The following is an 18,337-nucleotide window of genomic DNA, read 5'->3' on the forward strand; positions in this document are numbered from 1 at the left end:
CTAAGTCAAAGGCCACACTCCCATGGCTAGGAGGCTACTCCAGCTCCAGGGCTCATGAGCAACATGGATTCCTCCATTCGAGGATTTCAGCTTCAGCCCAGGCACTCCAAGTTCCTTGCTATAATTCTTTGATCTGCTTTTCTGACCCGTTAAAAGGAGAGTGATATCATATTAGAGGCCAAACCTATACATGTGCTGATTTTCAGTTGTTTTTGACCTACAAAAACATCAATTCCATACGATTCAACCCTATAATTGTCCTACCTACCTTGCAAGGTGCAGAGAATACATGAAAATGCTTAAAGCCAAAGGCTCACTGCCATGCACACAGCAGGTGCTCGGTGAGTGCTTGGCGAATGTCAATGCTGGTTCCAGAACCAGGCGGGCACAGCCTTCCTTACTCACTTCTAGCCGAAGCCATCGTGATGGAGACACGTCAGGTAAAGCAGTTCTTTGAGGGAAATTCACGTCCATACAGCTCCGCCTGGATATTCCCCTCGCCCCCATTCCCACCACAACAGCCAGAATTGAGAACAGTCATCTAGTCAGTTTTCAGCTGTAGACAGACAACCGCCCGAGGCCACCAGACAGGGAAGACGATGCAGTCGCTTAGATGCGGCGCAGACCAAGCTCATGCTGCGTCGGGTTTTGCGGACTACACGGTCCCCTCGAGTGTAGGTACAGCTAATGATGCGCCCCGGGTGGAAGGCGCTCTCCGGCTATTGACCGTGACGCACGGACCTCTTGGAGAAGGTGGCACAAAGGAGCGGGAGGTGGCGGCTACGGCCAAGGAACTCCTTTCCCCTCTGAGAGGAAGGGTGGCCCCAGGCCCGCGCCTCCATAAAGACAGCTGGCGGTGGTACCGAGGGGCGAACAAGAGTGGGGACGCCTGGTCCCTCGGGGACACCATTGTGGGTCCCTCGGGTTGGCGCGCGCCCACCTGGAGAGGATCCCACGGTCGGCCATTGGGACTCCTTGGACGGCGGCGACGTGGCGAGCGTTCCCTCCGCCGCCGGGAGGGGATGGTGACCGCCGGCCCGCGGGCGGTGGCGTGGTTCCCCCTCCCCGTCCAGAGCCAGCCCACGTTTCTACCGGCCAGAGGACAGGGAGGGGGGACCTCGCTCCCCCAATTCTGCCGGGAAAGCCCCGCAGGCCAGCGAGCAGGCTGGCAGGTGTGACCGGGGATGCGGGACCGACGCGTGCGGCACAGGGTGAACGGGAGGGGCTCGGAGCCGGCAGGCGCCCGGGCATTCAGGCCTCTTCCCGGCCAGGTCGCGGAGTCGGAGCCCGTGGGGGCAGCCCGGAGAGTGCGTGGTCAGCTCAGTAAACGGGTTTCACGGTGGACATGGCGCCAGCTGGCCCCTGACCTAGGGAAACCGAGAAGGGAGACTCAGTCTCTCCTCCGCACCAGGCTTACAGCCCTGCAGGACTTGGCAACCGTCCCTCCTCCACGATCCCAGACTCCGGGTTTTCTCCATTCCCAAGTCGGCGGCCCCGAGAGACAGACAGTGGGACCCGCCAATGGAAGGACGCAAAGCGTCAACTTTGTGTTCGCCCGCCACTCTCAGCCAATGTGCGCTCGTTCCTCCGGAGTCCCGCCTTCCGTGTCGGGCGCCCCCTTCTGGCAACGCAGGGATGAACCCTGTCTGTCGCCATGTTGTGTGTGGCTGAGGTATTTTTCTGGAACATACTTGCACCTCTTCTAACCTTTCCTCCCACACAGCTGGTTTCTTAATTCGACAGCCAAGTGAGGTGGCGATAAAGAGGATGCAGCCTACGGTTTTCCGATCCTCTGCAAGGGTTGGGTCGACACGTCACGCTGCGCTCGCGGAGCCCAACGCCATTTTGAGTGTGGCGGCTTGATGGTTCCCTTCTCCGGGCTCCGCGTGGTCCCCTACAGGGCGCCCCAAACTTCAAGGAGCCCCCCAAGGGTTAACCCAGCTGATCTAAGGGATGATTATTGCCCCCTTATACTCCCTCGCAGTCCATGTGTCCCTCGCAGCCCCTTAAGTGGGAGGGGAGACGGGGAGACTAGATGGCCGGGCTCTGGAGGGAAGCTCCCTGAGGCTGTCGCGACGGCAGTGACCGTCGGGGCAGGCGCTATCCAGAACCCTGGAGACCACGCCCGGGGGCTGCCCAGCTCGAGGTAGTAGCCCGCACCGGTCCTCCAGGCCCTTCGATGTATGAGACACCGAGTGTGTGTGCTTGGCATGGCGCCCGCTCGTCGGCTGTTTTAGGGGGTGCACGCAGGGGCAAGTGGTGGGTAAAGGTGGTGACATCCTCAAAGACTCGGAGCCCCCGGGACTGGGCAGAGGGGGTGAACAAAGTGAGAGAGTCGTGCGGGCAGCCCAGGTGCGCGGGTCTTGGCCTCGCAGCCCTCAACGCTTGTCTGGGACCGACGCCCCCTTGCACTGAAGCAATTCTTGGTCGAAGGTGCCCAGGCGTGTGGGGCAGGGATCTCTGCGGGCACTGCGCAGGCACCGCCCGGGGTGAGCGCAGCCCAGCACCCGGCCTTCCCCTCCCCCTCGCTGGCAGCCGTCGTACGCGCCTCCCCCTCCTTCCGCGGGAGGGGTGGAGGGGGGCTGGGCGGGCAACTTTGCCGCGCTTTGGCTTTTGGCGTCGGCAGCCCCAGCAAAACAGCGGCGAGAGCGCGCGCCCTGAGCTCGCGCGCGCGAGCCCTTCCCCCGCGGCTTCGGCGCCGCTGAGACCCGGCAAACTCAGTCTCTGAATGACAGAGCGACCGGCGACTGCGCAGCGCGGGACGCACCAAGGCACTGCCGCTTTAAGCACGCTTGCCCATTGTTCAGATTGGAGCCAATGAACGAGCGCCCGCTCCCTGCGCCCAACCAATAGCATTTGGGTAAGGGAGGCCGGGCGCCGCCCACTAATCTATATTAAAGGTTCTGGCGCCGCGTGAGTTCCCCACTGGCTGCTCTGAAAAGCCATCTTTGCATTGTTCCTGTGGCTCCCTCTCCGCTCGCTGCAACCACCTCCGCCGCGCGCCTCCTCCACCGCCGCGGACTCCGGCAGCTTCTTCGCCAGAGTCCTCCAACTCTCGCTTTTTTAAAAAAAATCCGCTGCAGAGGATCACCGGCGTGCCCCACCATGTCAGACACGGCCGTGGACACCAGCTCCGAGATCACCACCAAGGTGAGCTGGACGCCGCCCGCCCCTTCGGGGTCCGCGCGCTCTTGTCGCCGAAGCGGTGTTTGGCGCGCGGCGGTTGGGCTTTCCCGAACCCGCTGTTGCGCTCTCCCGCGGAGAGCTCGGCCTAGGCCCTCGAGGCAGCCCACTCTTTGTGTGTGCGGGGGAGGGGGCGGGAAGTGCTGCGGGCAGACGTGATGCCGGTCGTGGAGTGGGCCGGGCACCCTCGGAGCCTCGGGGAGGGCGGGAGCGGAGGCTGAGGGGCTGGAGGAAAGACGGCTCCTCGGCTCTGGAAACTTGCTCGACTCTCCTGAGCGGTGGCGGGAGGAGAGGGGCCCAGCGAGGGGGTCGTCGGCCCGGCGGGCGCACGGAAATAACTTTGAAACTCCACAGTGCGTTTGGAATCGGAAGTGTTGGGGGGGCCGCGTATGCGGGCTGGCTGCGGGAAGTGGCAGCTCCGCGGTGAGGCGCCCCGCCGCGGCGCTGCTCTTTGTTTGGCGTTAGGTCGCCTCGTTTCGCGCCTTGCAGCGGGTCCGAGGCTTATCTGCGCAGAGCTCTGATAAGTGGAGTGGGCGGCGGGCCGCCCGCGACGTCAGTTCTCTCCGCGGAGATGTTTAAGGGCTCATCCTTCCTAGGTGTTGGGAGGCGGGGGTGGGCGTCCTCCCGGGGGCAGTGCGCCGGGAGCAGCCGCCCAGCGTTAGTGCACCAGCGGAGCCGGGCTTGGCGGGGGAGAGCCCACGCGCCGGAGGGAGGAAACGGAAAGTGAAGGAGCGGCGCCCCGGGGCGACGATGGGCGCCCCCCGCGGCTGCCGGGAAAGACCGTGCGCGCAGCTCCTCCCGGGGTGAGGCGGACGAACAAAAGCTGCGACCGCAGGTAGCCCGCTGTGGGGTCGGGCCGGGCGCCAGGGTAGTCGGGGTCCTGTGCGGCGGTTCATTGGCGCCCTCGGTTTTGAGGTCCTGCGCGTTTGGCGCAGCCGGGCTTCTGCGCGCCGCGTCGGTCCCGTTGCCGGCCCCGGGAGTGTCTCCGCCGTCGGCGGGAGCGCGACACTTTAAAGCGGACCAGCTTTTTTAGCCCTCGGCTCTTGGCCTCGTCTCTTACGGTCACGAGTCACCTTGGCGTCTCCTTAACCCTAGTGCCCCTGGCGTCACCTCTGGCGCTCTCCCAGGGGCGACTCTCCCGGCAGACCCGTGCTTGCGACCGGCTTTCTGAAGAGGCTCCCTCCGACCCGCTCTGGGCACAGCCAGAGTCTAGTTTAGATGGGAAGATTGTCCCTCCCCCGTGCGGGCGTCCGCGCTTGCTTTCCTCCACGGTGATTTCCCACTAGAGGCAATAAATAGCCGAGTGGAGCGCGTCCCCGACGGCCTAGGGGCTGCGATACCGAAAAAGCCCGGCAGACTTCGGGGCGGCCTCCCGCGGGACTTTGCCCGCCAAATGCAGAGGCGCACAACCCCGCGTCTCTAGGACTGCGGGGTTGGGGGTGTTGCGCAGGCGTCCGGAGCCCGGAAAGACTGGTGCGCACCTCAAGTGCTCGGCGGGGCCAGCGCAGCCGCCGGCTACGGGTCTCCAGGGTCAGGGGCACACTCGGCGGCCGCGGGCCACGTGCTCTGCGCGCGCGGTGCGTGCAGAGCCCGCGCGCAAAGCTCGCCGGGCGGGGGCTGTGCGCCTGCGCAGTGCGGCCTCCCCGCCCCCACTCGTTCCCTAGGGCTTCAGCCGCCAGGGGGCGGGAGTGGGCAGCGCCCAGCCGGGTCGGAGTTGGGCGGGCCGGGGCAAACCGGGCCGACAGGTGCCCCGAGGCTGCTTTCTGGACGGCGCCCGGGGCAGCTCGATGCCTGTCTGTTGGCGGCTGGCCCAGCCGCACTATATGGAAAAAATTACGGGGCTTCAGGGCGTCCGCAGCGGCACTGCCCTTTGGAATGCCGGCCGTCTCGGCTCCCTGAGGTGCGCGGGAGGGCTGGAAGCGCTTGGGGCCCAGGCACTGGTTCCTTAGCCCGAACCCGTTTCCAGACCACGATCTGCAGCCCCCTGGGAGAGCTGTTAGATATGGGAGGTCGGTGGAATTTGGGTTTTTTCAAAGGCCTGAGCTTGCCAGGTCCTAGACTGGTGGGCTTGGGGCTGGAGCTCTGCTGCGAGGACTCTGGCTGGTGAGGCGCCTCCCCAGTTCTGGCTGTTGGCTCCTTCCCTTCCTGGGCTAGTCCGCCTACAGGAACTCCCGAAGTGGTAGGGTCCTCCCTCTGCCTATTTATGGCGCATACCTGCTGCCTTCCCAGAAGGACTTGAGGCGGAGCTTCCTCTGCTTGGAAACAAGTCCAATGGGTGCGTGTGAGAGTTCCCCGGCTCGTCAGACGGGTTTGGGGCTGTGGTGCCACATGGCCTTTTCTCAAGGGAAGGGCTGAAAAATCAGACAACCTGACCACAGACAGACACACTGTATCTGTGGCCTTTCTTCCACTGGCTCCACGTGTTAAGTGCGGCACTTTTAACTTGGGGCATCTGATTAGCACTGTGTTATACCTGGAGTCCCTTAAAAGACTTTTCCTCCTTCCCTTTTGAAGGACTTAAAGGAGAAGAAGGAAGTTGTGGAGGAGACAGAGAATGGAAGAGATGCACCTGCGAATGGGAACGCTGTGAGTGTCCACCTTGCTCAATACCTCCTAGCTGCTCCTGGCCAAGACGTTCTCTTCCTGGGCTTAGTCCGGGTGGGGGAGGAGGCTGGGCAGTTCTGTGTCAAGGTCACCTGGTGGCTCTTCAGGGGTCTGAGGCTGTAGAAGTGTATTGGGCAGTGATGGTCTGTCCTAGGTAATAACCTGGTATGTTTTCTGTCGAGGAGAATGAGGAAAATGGGGAGCAGGAGGCTGACAATGAGGTAGATGAAGAAGAGGAAGAAGGAGGGGAGGAGGAGGAGGAGGAAGAGGAAGGTGATGGTGAGTAGCCTTGTCTGTCTCCTCCTTTGGGGGGTACCTTTCCCTGGCTTCTGTCACAGGGGGAGGAGTTGGCTTCCAGGGTGGGGGCCAGTGGACTACCTACAATTGGGTTTGTACCTGTGGAGTCAGGGCCTTCCTTGTTTTAGATTAAAGCTGTGTCTCACACTGTCCCACCCAATGGAGAGTTCCTCCACCCACTGATCTGTGGGGTCTGGCCCCTCTAAGTGCAGCTGCTTGCACCTCTGGGTCCTCTTTCTCCCATCTGAAGACAAGTGCCTGCATGGGTGGTGTGGGTACCCCAGCTGCCCTGTTAGGCAGTAGAGACAGATCCAGGGACATTTACACCTGGCAAATCTGTTACTGGGAGATTCTTTAAGGAATGCAGTTCAGTTTTCCCTTTTTCCTGCTCCTTTCCCCCAAGTTCTGGGTCCCACTGGGTAGAAGGGAGCCAAGACCCTCCCTGGTTGGTTGATTCCTGAAGGGTTGTGGTTCACCTGGGGTTTGATTGTCCAGGTGAGGAAGAGGATGGAGATGAAGATGAGGAGGCTGAGGCAGCTACAGGCAAACGGGCAGCTGAAGATGATGAGGTGGGTTCTGACTTGAGGGATGGGGTGGGGGTGGGGGGCTCAGTTGTATTTGGGGTGCTGGGTATTTCTGAGTTGCTTTAAAGGCTTCTGGGACTATCAGCAGGAGCTGAGGCAGTTGGTGGGTGGGCCCAGTGGGTTGGAGCGGACCTTAACAATATTTTTCCTGCTCAGGATGATGATGTTGACACCAAGAAGCAGAAGACCGATGAGGATGACTAGACAGCAAAAAAAGGAAAAGTTAAAGGCCTCCGTGACCTATTCACCCTCCACTTCCCGTCTCAGAATCTAAACGTGGTCACCTTCGAGTAGAGACTCCCGCCCACCTGCCTACCCACCCACCTCAGGCAGCGCCACCTGCAGATGACACGCACTCTCCACCACCCAACCAAAACCACAACGTGAATTTGCAACAGGGGAGGAAAAAAGAACCAAAACTTCCAAGGCCCTGCTCTGCTTTTTTTCTTAAAAGTACTTTAAAAAGGAAAATTTGTTTGTATTTTTTATTTACATTTTATATTTTTGTACATATTGTTAGGGGTCAGCCATTTTTAATGATCTTGGGATGACCAAACCAGCCTTATGATCTTGGGATGACCAAACCAGCCTTTGGAGCATTCTCTGTCCTACTTCTGACTTTACTTGTGGTGTGACCATGTTCATTATAATCTCAAAGGAGAAAAAAAACCTTGTAAAAAAAGCAAAAACAACAACAAAAAAAACAATCTTATTCCGAGCATTCCAGTAACTTTTTGTGTATGTACTTAGCTGTACTATAAGTAGTTGGTTTGTATGAGATGGTTAAAAAGGCCAAAGATAAAAGGTTTCTTTTTTTCCCTTTTTTTGTCTATGAAATTGCTGTTTATTTTTTTTGGCCTGTTCGATGTATGTGTGAAACAATGTTGTCCACAATAAACAGGAATTTTATTTTGCTGAGTTGTTCTAACAAAGCTCTGTCTCAAGCCTGTTTCTTTCTGCTTTGGTTTCTTGAAAACTGGGGAGGGGCAAAGAGGTGGGAGATGATCTTGAACTCAGCTCCAGCTCTTGACTGGGTAGGGACAGAGGTTGAAGATTCCAGTTTGGGAGGAGACTGTTGTGTCCTTGGGGCACCAGTGTCTGGTGCAGGGCACTGGAGTTAGGGGCTGAGGGGAGAGCTGCTTACCAGTTTTGTCTACTGGTTGTACCAAAAACCTTTTCCTGGGACCACATTATTGGATGCCAAGTGAACCTGTGTGCCCTGGAAGGTGTCTAGGGCCTCAGACTGGAAGCACAGGCCAGGCGTGTGGATGCACTCTTTCCATGGGACAGCTGGCCGTCCCCTGCACAGGCCTGGGTGGATTAGGTTCTCTGCTGAGTGGCTCCCCCTGGTGGTGGTAGATGGCACCTTATCCCTTAGGACTTAATTTCCAGGGCAGTGATGCAGCCTTGTCCTCATTCTGCAAGCTCTGGCTCCTGGAGAAACAAGTTCCTTGGTTAGTCTGGCAGGCCATCCTGCCCCTTGAGCATAGCTGAAGGTGATAGGTGGGCCAGTTTTGACTAACTGGAGGAAGTGTGGTGCAACCTCAAGTTCTAGACCTCAGAAAGGTGATGGTTAAGAGCCCACTAAGAACCTCTGGGGCCCGTTTCCTAGGCTGGGGTCCACAGGAGAGCTTTATAGGCAGGAGCCTCCTGCAATCTAGTCAGGGAGGTTTGACAACCCAGCTGTGGAGGTACAGGGAATGGGCTGAGGATGCCAAGGTGGAGGCTGCAGGACACCGCCAGATGACATCTAAATATGTGGATCCTGCTCTCAGCTGTGCCTCCTTTGTCTCTCCTGAATAGTCTTAAACACATCTCTGGTGTCTTGGGGTACAAGTGAGATACTTGTTTTGGGTGAAAGAAAAGGGATTAAGGGTTGGGGACACAGCACCCCCCCTCCCTCACACACCCCATAGCCTGGAGTGACTTTGTAGGGCTGGGTGTGGACAAAGATGGGTGGGGACTGAAAAGTCATGCACCCTCCCTACCCACCCTGCCCCTTCCAACACTGGCTATGTGGGGGTTCCTTTTCTCACCTTGGAGCTGACTGCTGTGGGGGCACACTGCTTTATCACAAGAGTCTCTGGGGCCCCAGCCCCTTCTAACAGGAGGAGACATTGTGGGGTATTTCATCCACACCTCACACCTCTGGGGCCTGGGTTAAGGGCAGATGCTGGGAGGGAGAGAAGCAGGCACACATAAGACATCATCTAGGGCAGCGGTTCTCAACCTGTGGGTCGCGACTCCTTTGGGGGTCGAACGACCCTTTCACAGGGGTATCCTAAGACCATCGGAAAACACATATATAATTACATATTGTTTTTGTGATTAATCACTATGCTTTAATTATGTTCAATTTGTAACAATGAAATTGGGGGTCACCACAACATGAGGAACTGTATTAAAGGGTCGCGGCATTACGAAGGTTGAGAACCACTGATCTAGGGTAAAGCATGATTCAGGGATCAATTGGATGTTGGAGGCAGTTCTCATGGAGGATCCCCCAGGCTTTGGCCTGAGATCTTGAGCACAAGAAGGAGCCATTTACCACAGGGAAGGGGCCAGAGATGAAGGTCTGGAGGGCAGGAGAGAGACCTGGGCTGCACCAGAGTAACTGAGGCCTAGGTGTGAATAAGGCAAGCCAGGGCGAGGGCACAGCAAGAGGAGACAAGGCTCAAGTCACACACCAGGGGCCATACCAAGCTGGACACTGCCCCTCTGGGTAAAGTAAAACTCTGAGACCAGGACCCCCTCTTGCTCTTGCCTACCCTGTGCCTCACCTCCCTTGCTCACCAGCCAAATCAGCCTCTTGTGTCCACAGCAAGCTTGGTCCTCCCTTATAGCCTTTGCACTTGCTGTTCCTGCTACAGGTATGTCTGACTTCTAGACTTCTCATGACTCGCTCCATGTTAGGTCTCAGTTCCAATGTTATCTTCCCAGACGCCTTCCCTGGTCCCCAGTCTAAGAAGGCCCTTCCCAGTTCTGACCCTCTGTCGCAGAGCAACTCTCACAGTGTGAGCTTATATATTTACCTGCTTGTGTGTTTTGGCCCACTGAGGTCAAGGGTCACTTCTTTAAAGGAAAAAAATATATATATTTCAGAGAGGAAGGGAGAAAGAGATAGAAACCAGTGATGAGAGAAAATCATTGATTGACTGCCTCCTGCACACCCCCACTGGGGATCAAGCCTGCAACCCAGGCATGTGCCCTGACCAGGAATCGAACCATGATCTCTTGGTTCATAGGTCAATGCTCAACCACTGAGCCACATGGCTGGGCCACTTCTTTTCTTTTTAAAATGTTTTTATTGATTTTAGACAGGAAGGGAGAGGGACAAAGAAATAGGAACATCAATGAGAAACATTGATTGGCTGCCTCTTGCACGGCCCCTACTGGGGATCCAGGCCCGCAACCTGGGCATGTGTCCTGACCAGGAATCGAACTGGTGACCTCTTGGTTCATTCAACCACTGGAGCCACTTTTGGGAACAACTGGCTCCTGACTTTTCAAGGTAAGACTGGCCAGCTGGGCTAGGGGCCACTTCTTATTCAACACTTTCTCCCCTACATGGTAAGTATTCTGTCCATTCCATTCATTTGTTCATCCATTCATTAGTTCGCATATATACCAGATGCCTTCTGTGCTAGACACATAGGCTCCAGAGATAAAAAAAAGAACAAGAGAAACAAGCCCCCTCATCCTGACATGGCTGGTGGGACACCATGCATGACCCATTCCACACCTGTCTCCACCACATTTGTGGTTTCTGCCGGATGCCCGAATTCTGGGAAGGCCTCACTCTTCACAGGGACTAGAGCTTAGCTGTCCTCAGTAGGTCACTCAGGCCCCAGAATGCCCATTCCCCCATTGAATTGTTCCCAAACTGCTGCCAGGGTCAGGGTTAGATAAAGGCTTTGTAGGAGGGACCTTCTGACCCTGTGTGACCATCTTACACCTCTGCACAGGCTGGGCTGCTGACTTTTCAAGGTAAGACTGACCAGCTGCTCTCCGTCCTGCTGCCCAGGACAGCACAGTCTTGCTGATGTTCCCAAAGCCTGGAGCCCAGGGGGACCTTAAGGCAGAAGAAGGGGGTTAGGAAGGCCATATAGGCAACGTGAAGGGTTGGGGTCAGGTCTAACCCAGCTCCCTCAGGCTGCGGCCCTGCTCTGCTCAGAGCTACTATTCTCCAACTCCCCGGAAAAGAGGTGAGAAGCTGCCCCATACACAGACATGGCAGTTAATATGGGGCAAGTAACTGAACCTTACTGAGTCTTCATCTGTTCCTCTGCACAATGAGAACAATAGCATGAGGCATGAGTCAGGGTCCAGGGCTGCCTCTCTTGGGGTCCTACATCTGCACTGAGCTCCCTGCTATACCCTTTGTCCAAGCATCCCTTCACTCCACCAAAAGTTTGACCTGAAATAGCCCTTGATGACTCCAGCAGAACCCACTTTCCTCTTGTCCTGAGCCTGGCACATTACATGCCTGGGAGTCTATCCTCAGGGTCCAGGGTCACCTTCGTCCTACCTACTTCCAAAGTCTACTACAGCAAGGACAGATTGGAAGATTCGTGAGAGATGGGCGCCCTCTGGTGGCCACAGAGGAACTGCAGGGGGCTCCCCTGAGTTCTGCTCAGTCCAGGAAAAAACCCTTCAGTGGACCCTGGGCCCAGGGGCAGCTCACCCACCCGCCACCGCCCCACAACAAGATCTTCCTCCATCTCTGTTGCTGGAACCTCAGTCAGACATGACAGCCAGTGGTCATTTCCCAAGCCTTCCTGGGCAGCTGAGGGTTCAATAAGGGACTATCCTTTTCCTAGGAGACCCCAGGCCTCCTCAGAGCTGAGGCCACAGTTGGCTCCTCCAAGGTCACCGGCCATCTCTGGGTTTTACTCCCTGGGCTCCTCTTGTTTAGCTCCATTAAATTGCTTGCTGTGCAAAGCACGGTCCTCAGGAAGGCCCACCTCTTAGTCATTTCAGGGCCCTGTTGTAGGACTCCTCACAGTGGCCGCTGTCCTGATACAGCTGCAGGCCCCTAGGCTGCTTGGAATTGGGGTTTGGCTTTGGTGGCCAGAGGCACCTAGCTGCACTCCCTGGCATTCTCTGAGCTTCCTGCCAGGCTACCCCAGGTCTGAGAGCCAGGATACCCCAGGTCTGAGAGCCAGGATTTGGTGTCACCTCTCCTCCGCTGTCAGTGCTGGCACAGGGTCCAAAGGCCTCCTATATCTTAGTCTCCCCCAAGGCCCCGATGCCCCACCTGCTTCTGCCAGCATCTGCTGTGGCCTCCAGTGTTCTGGACGCAGGCCACTCCATGGTCCCTTCCTGGTGGAAGCTGCTTCATGGGGATGGAAACCCTGGTCCCAGCTTTACTCAGGGCACTCCAATTTTGCATGTGGCTGCTTATCTCTTCCCCACCCCCGGCCCCCAAACCCAAGACTAGGCCAGCCAGGGAAGGGGCAAGGTTGTCTCCAGGCCCTCCCCTCCAGGGACCTCAGCCTATGCTCACAGAGTCTGATCTGAGATCAGAGGTGATGGAAGCTCAAATTAGGAAACATTCTAAGACCACCTGGGGCATTGACCTTATGTACTGGGTGAATGGTATGCATTATTCATGGAGAAAGCCTAGCATTCTGAATTGAATTCTGTGAATGGACCCAGCTTGGAGGGTGCGTGTGCTCATGGGCTTTCTGTCAAGTCTGCTGCCTGTAGCAATAAGAAGTGCCAGGTGGTCACTTGAAACAACCTCATTTCACATGCATCCATGCATCCTTGCAGGAAGGAGCTGCTGGTGAGGATTCCAGAAGGTACCAGGAGACAGCTGTTGTTTTTGACACCAGCAGCCATCTCTTCACCCTGCTTTGGCAATAATCCCCTGAAAGAGTATCCAGTTTTCCTTCAGGAGAACTTCCCCTCCCCCACTCTCAATCAAAATGGAGAGGAGGGCAGAACATGTGACTTGGTCCTGGCCAATCAATGCCCTGAGGCCACCTGGCCATACTACTGATTGGATTGAAGTTGACACGTGACATAGTTGATCCAGTAAGAGTGAGCCCTGGGATTTTTTAAAAAAAGTTTATTTTTTTAATCCTCATCCAAGGACATATTCGTTGAGAGAGGGGAAGGGAGAGAAAGGAGGGGAGAGAAACATTGATGTGCGAGAAACATGGATTGGTTGCCTTCTGCATGCACACTTATTGGGGCTGGGGATGGAACCTGCAACTTAGGTATGTGCCCTGACTGGGAATTTTGGTGTACAGGACGATGCTCCAACCAACTGAGCCACTCTGGCCAGGGCCACCCTAGGATTTTTTATTGAGTTTCTTTGAAGGGGGGAAACATTTTTGTCCCTTTTGGAGACTTGACTTTAGGCAGTTGAGAGGCTGAGGCTCAGCCCACACAGATAGGGAGCAGAGTTGAGTTATGAGGTTTTCTGTTGTCTATAACTGAGTTATATTAGTAAACAGGAGAACACAGGGCTCCAGGTTTCAAGGCCAACCAGGCCTCTGTGAACAAAGACAGCTTGAAGGAGATGCGCACAGAAGTGTGGGGGATCTCTTCTGTGGTGTGGTCTCCAGGTTGAAACAGAGAGGTGAATCGGCCTCAGAAGGGGTTGTGATGCTCATGGTCCATCTCTTGACAGGATCAAAGATTACTGCTTGAATCATTCCCATCTGGGTTGGGGGGAATGGCCCAGGCTCATCGAGCCGCCTACCATCATCCTTCTTTTCCAGCCCTCAGTGAGAGTTGGTCTTCTGACCTCTCAGGGACACACTGAATTTCCAGTGTTTCCACCCATGCCTCATAGTCAAACAGTCCCACTGAACTAAATTGCTCTGTGAAGTCCTGGATAAGGGATGAGACCCCCATCTTCATGAAGCCTGGCACCTCCTAACTCTCTCTGCCTGAAGATATGCCTAAGAGGTGAGATCCATCCTGTGTGGAATAGTGCTAGGGTAAGCAATGTTAAAAGGGCTTTCTTTCTGTAGAACTCACTGGGTTTTTAACATACCAAGGAGTCTCCAAGAGGAAGGTTTAACATGCAGCTTGTCCCAAATTTATTTATTTATTTATTTATTAAATATATATTTTTATTGATTTCAGAGAGGAAGGGAAAGGGAAAGAGAGATAGAAACATCAATGATGAGAGAGAATCATTGATTGGCTGCCCCCAGCATGCCCCCTGCTGGGGATTGAGCCAACAATCTGAGCATGTGCCCTTGACTGGAATTGAACCTGGGACCCTTCAGACTGCAGGCTGATGCTCTATCCACTGAGCCAAACCAGCTAGGGCTGTCCCAAATTTATTTTACTTGTTTTTTTCTTTTCTTTTCAGAAGGCCTTATATTGAAGGATACTAGTGCCCAGAAAAAAGCTGATCTGGCACAAGGACCCTCACCAGGGTTCAGGGAATTTCCATTTGCTGAACTAAACAGATGATGGGAAAGGATTCCTTTGGGAATTGCTCTTAGAACACTGCCTGGGACTCATGCAGGCTTCCTCAGCTGCATGTGGTTTGGGGCTTTGTGCTCATGGTGGTGTCCCTTGTCAACACACCCCAGGAGATGACCTGAATCAGTAGGTGGGGGGACAGCAAAGGGTGGAAACTGGTACAAATCTTTCTGGAATAACCCTATATATCAAGATCCAAAAAAATATGCACATACATTTTTGACCTAGAAATTCATCTGCAACTCATTCTAGGAAAACTTCTACCCTTCCCATATAATTATTCTCTGAGTCCTCTCCAATCTCCTCAAAATGTCCCAAGTCCTTCTCCTGTGGTTTCCAATGGAGCCTGGGGCTGTGGCAGTGATGCTAGGTAGTCACCTAGGCTTGAGTGCTGAGGAAGGATGGGTTCCAGTCCCTTCCCTTGGGAGAGGTGACAGTGGGTTCTACATTCTTATCTTTTGTCAACATTGTCCCTAGGGAGCTTTGAAGCTTCTCTACTAGTCAACCTCTCCTAAGCATCTCTCCCAGGAACCACTCATTCCTTTCTTTGGAGAATCCATTTTAAAAATATAACATTTCCTGACCTTGGCAGCAAATGGGCCCCATTGTTATATGGGTGGGCTTTTTATTAATTTCCTGCTCTGCTTAAGGGTCTGCCAAAATCACACACATGGCCTGGCCAGTTTGTGTGGCTCAGTGGTTGAGCATCAACCTATGAACTAGGAGGTCACTGTTTTGTTCTAGGTCGGGCACATACCTGGGTTGTGGGCTCGATCACCAGTGTGGGGCGTGCAGGAGGCAGCCAATCAATGATTCTCTCTCATGATTGATGTTTCTCTCTCTCCCTCTCCCTTCCTCTCTGAAATCCATACAAATATACTAGTATTTTTAAAAAATCACAAACATGAACATTTTTTAGAAGTGGCATTTCCAGTGGCTGCAGGCCTCCCCAGAGAAGCCAAGGAGGTGCCTGTGGGCAGAGGCATGGTTTTCCTCAGTGAGATTGTTTGCTTCCTCCCAAACCCACAGCTGAGGACCCAGAATTCTGTGCCATATGATATCATTTGGGCCTGGGAAGGTTTGAGGATCACTATGGACATAAAACCATTTCAATATAATAAAATGTCTACTTTAAAAAACATTAATGATGAGAGATTTATTGATTTCAGAGAGGGAGAGAGACTAACATTAATGATGAGAGAGAATCATTGATCAGCTGCCTCGGATCGAGCTGGCAACTTGGGCATGTGCCCTGACCAAGAATCAAACCGTGACCTCCTGGTTCATAGGTCAAAGCTCAATCACTGAGCCATGCCGGCCGGGCTAAAATGTCTACTTTTTTTTTTTAAAATATATTTTATTGATTTTTTACAGAGAGGAAGGGAGAGGGATAGAGAGTTAGAAACATCGATGAGAGAGAAACATCGATCAGCCGCCACCTGCACACCTCCCACTGGGGATGAGCCCGCTACCAAGGTACATGCCCTTGACCAGAATCGAACCTGGGACCCTTCAGTCCGCAGGCCGACACTCTATCTACTGAGCCAAACTGGTTAGGGCTAAAATGTCTACTTTTAAGTGAATGTAAGCCCTCCAGGAAAACTGTTTTTGACCTTAGCCTAATTGTACCAAATGAACTGTAGCTTGTTGCTGAATATAAGCCAATTAAAAGTTGGCAGACATCTGCTGGAAGAGATGATTTGGATTCCAGTCCTTACCCAGGGTTGGGCCACGAGTAAAGGATATGTAGAGCCAACAATACACCATGGAAAAAAATAAGTGACCATTGTCAACCTCTGTAATAACATAAAACAGTAAAATAAAATTCTAAGTTCTCTAACTAGTTAGACTGAGCATGTAGAGTGCCATTATATAGGGGTACCCCATGTACTATAAAATATTCAGATAGCATATTGTTTAGTTCGAGTGTACACATGTTAGCCTAAAATGAAAGTAATGCTTGTTATACAAATTAAAAATTCAAGTGGTAATAATTTTGCTTTTCCTCTTATAATTGAGAGCTATTTGGGGGTGATTTGAATAAATCAAGTCACTTAAAAGCTGTTCTAAAAAATCTGAGTAAATGTCTTCTTTTTCTTTAAATATACTTCCTATAATAAGTACAAGAATTCAAAAGTATTCCGTAAACCAAGAGCTGCCTAGAGTTCAGAAGTGGGTAGACAATACCTGTTGGCCAGAATGGTGATGTATGTTTCTAACTCTCTGAAAGGCATATTTTAAAACCAAGGGCTTACCAGAGGTCCCCAAACATTTTCTGCTCACTATATCCTTAGTGTCTCAGTAATTTTTCACTTACATTATTTAGGCAAAAAAACCCCACCAAACTAATAATTCCCTTTATTAAATAGTTAGGTTCAAATGACTTCAGTCCTAACAGTGGCTGCTATATTATTTTTTGGAAGAAAAAGCCATATAAATTGAGAGAAAAAATATTTTTATTTCATTTATAATCACAATAACCTCCTAATGGGTGTGCCTGTTGGGCACGGCACAGTTTCTTAATCCTTGGAATCAGACTGGACACCACCATCCTTATTTTCTAGTCACATTATTTTTGAAGGGTAGTAGTTGCTTCTTATCACCAAAACCTTCAATAACCTGGTTTACCAAAGATACCTCATTAAAAAAGAATGTAGTGTGTTCAACTGTTGAAACTGAACTATCTTGAGCTAATAGTTTGAGCAATATATGACAGATGTCCTGTATCACTGTATTTCCTTTGAAAATTAAAAGATTCTGCAGCACCTCTGTGAGTTTGCTGCAGAGCTACAGGGTGCCTTCGTGTACAGTTTGGGAACCAAATGTATTCACCAAATTTCTGCTTTTCACTCCACTCCATTTTGCCCCTCAGTTTATTCAAAGCTACAGTCAAAGCTGCTCAGTTTCAGACCAAATAAAAGCACCAAAAAGAACTGCAAAGCCAGATGATGTCTTCACATTTTAACAGGGCACTTTGAAAGCCACAAAACAACAACCAGGTCACTAAGCCAGAAGTCCTAAAAATAAACTTGGTAATACAAAGGGGATTGACTGTCAGATGCACATCTTGGGGCTCTCTCTGGTTGTGAAGGATAAATCAGAAGGGGAGGCAAGGCCATCAACTGGACCAGCCCGATGGTTATAGGAACTGCGGAGGGGGGAAGGGGTAAAGACGACAATGGGGGACATGTTTAGGAAGAAAAGTCAATAGGCCTGGACCACTAGGTTGTGGGACAGCTCATCCTTCCCCACTAACTTTCTGAAGTTCTCATCTTTCCCCCACACCTGGGCAGATATTTCTATCCACCCCTCCCACCCATGGCTGGGGGTGGAGAACAAGGATGTCATCTTTTTGTCCTGCATCCTCCTCATTTCTCCTCTTCATCCTACACCAGGCAGGAAGGGGCAGGCTTCCCTTTGATAATTAAAAATTAGCTTTTAAAGACAACAGATCTACTGTGAGGGACAGAACTGTCCCTGAATGATGGCAATAATATACTAAAAATGTACAGCTCCTCCCCTCCACCAATGCAAACAGCCCCTTCAGCAGCAGAGCAGGGACTGGGAGCAGGGGCTACGGCAGAGGGCAGGTCTCTGAGTGTACTCTCCTTGCCCCGGGCCTTACTACTGTGGGAACCCGAAAACTTTTAATTGTTGGTATATTTATTGATTGTTTTAATTTTCTTAGAGAGAGAGGAAGGGAGTGAGCAAGAAAGAAACATTGATTTGTTGTTCCACTTACTTATGCATTCATTCGTTGATTCTTGTATGTGCCCTGACTGGGGATTGAACCTGCAACCTTGGCATATTGGGATGATGAGCTACCTGGCCAGGGACTAACTGTTGGTATTTTATAAAGGATAGTGGAGGCTACTGGTAGCTCAGAGGTAAGTTCCTAAAAAGGAACCCCTTTAAATGTTCTCTCTCACATCAGACTGGAAAGTACTGTAGATGTATAATCACTTCTCTCCCACATGAACTTCTCTGACAGATTTTTACGGCTCCCAGCATCCCAAGTGCTTCCCCAGTGTTCTCCAGTCAACTTCAGGAGGATCTTCACTCTGTAACTTATTCTCTCATTTAGGAATGAGTCGCTACCCTACCAACTTAGAACATCTACCCTTTCTGGAAACCTCTTCAACAAATGAACATTATAAAGAAATAGAAAAAGTTAAAAACAACAAACCAACAAAGACAGGTGCATGTATGCTGTGAAAGAG

The 18,337-nt window shown here is 52.8% G+C and overlaps 1 protein-coding gene and 1 long non-coding RNA gene across 4 annotated transcripts; one reads left to right on the forward strand and one right to left on the reverse strand.

The window, feature by feature from the left end:
* Window positions 1-2,897: 2,897 nt before the first annotated feature.
* PTMA (prothymosin alpha) lies at window positions 2,898-7,224 on the forward strand. 3 transcript variants are annotated; one of them, XM_014463686.2, is made up of 5 exons: window positions 2,903-3,150; window positions 5,698-5,769; window positions 5,970-6,066; window positions 6,580-6,653; window positions 6,825-7,161. In XM_014463686.2, the coding sequence occupies exons 1-5, from the start codon at window positions 3,106-3,108 to the stop codon at window positions 6,870-6,872; spliced, it is 336 nt and encodes a 111-aa protein (XP_014319172.1). In that variant the 5' UTR covers window positions 2,903-3,105; the 3' UTR covers window positions 6,873-7,161. The 3 variants fall into 3 exon arrangements, with proteins under 3 accessions (XP_023618109.1, XP_014319172.1, XP_014319175.1); XM_014463689.2 differs by having other exon boundaries at window positions 2,905-3,150; window positions 5,973-6,066; XM_023762341.1 differs by lacking the exon at window positions 5,970-6,066 and having other exon boundaries at window positions 2,898-3,150; window positions 6,825-7,224.
* Window positions 7,225-7,232: 8 nt separating this feature from the next.
* On the reverse strand, window positions 7,233-8,838 carry LOC111827899. The gene is made up of 2 exons (XR_002831647.1): window positions 8,705-8,838; window positions 7,233-8,102 (listed from the first exon to the last, which is right to left on the reverse strand). It is a non-coding gene; the product is annotated as an uncharacterized LOC111827899 (long non-coding RNA).
* Window positions 8,839-18,337: the final 9,499 nt, after the last annotated feature.

Source organism: Myotis lucifugus, unplaced genomic scaffold, assembly GCF_000147115.1.
Source record: "Myotis lucifugus unplaced genomic scaffold, Myoluc2.0 scaffold_3, whole genome shotgun sequence".
NCBI lineage: Eukaryota > Metazoa > Chordata > Mammalia > Chiroptera > Vespertilionidae > Myotis > Myotis lucifugus.

What these genes read in the sequence shown, in the direction of transcription:
- PTMA (XM_014463686.2), top strand. Translation starts at nt 3,106, where the DNA reads ATGTCAGACACGGCCGTGGACACCAGCTCCGAGATCACCACCAAG. An exon ending in CACCTGCGAATGGGAACGCT is followed by an intron (nt 5,770 to 5,969) that starts GTGAGTGTCCAC and finishes TTTTCTGTCGAG; the next exon opens with GAGAATGAGGAAAATGGGGA. An exon ending in GGGCAGCTGAAGATGATGAG is followed by an intron (nt 6,654 to 6,824) that starts GTGGGTTCTGAC and finishes TTTCCTGCTCAG; the next exon opens with GATGATGATGTTGACACCAA.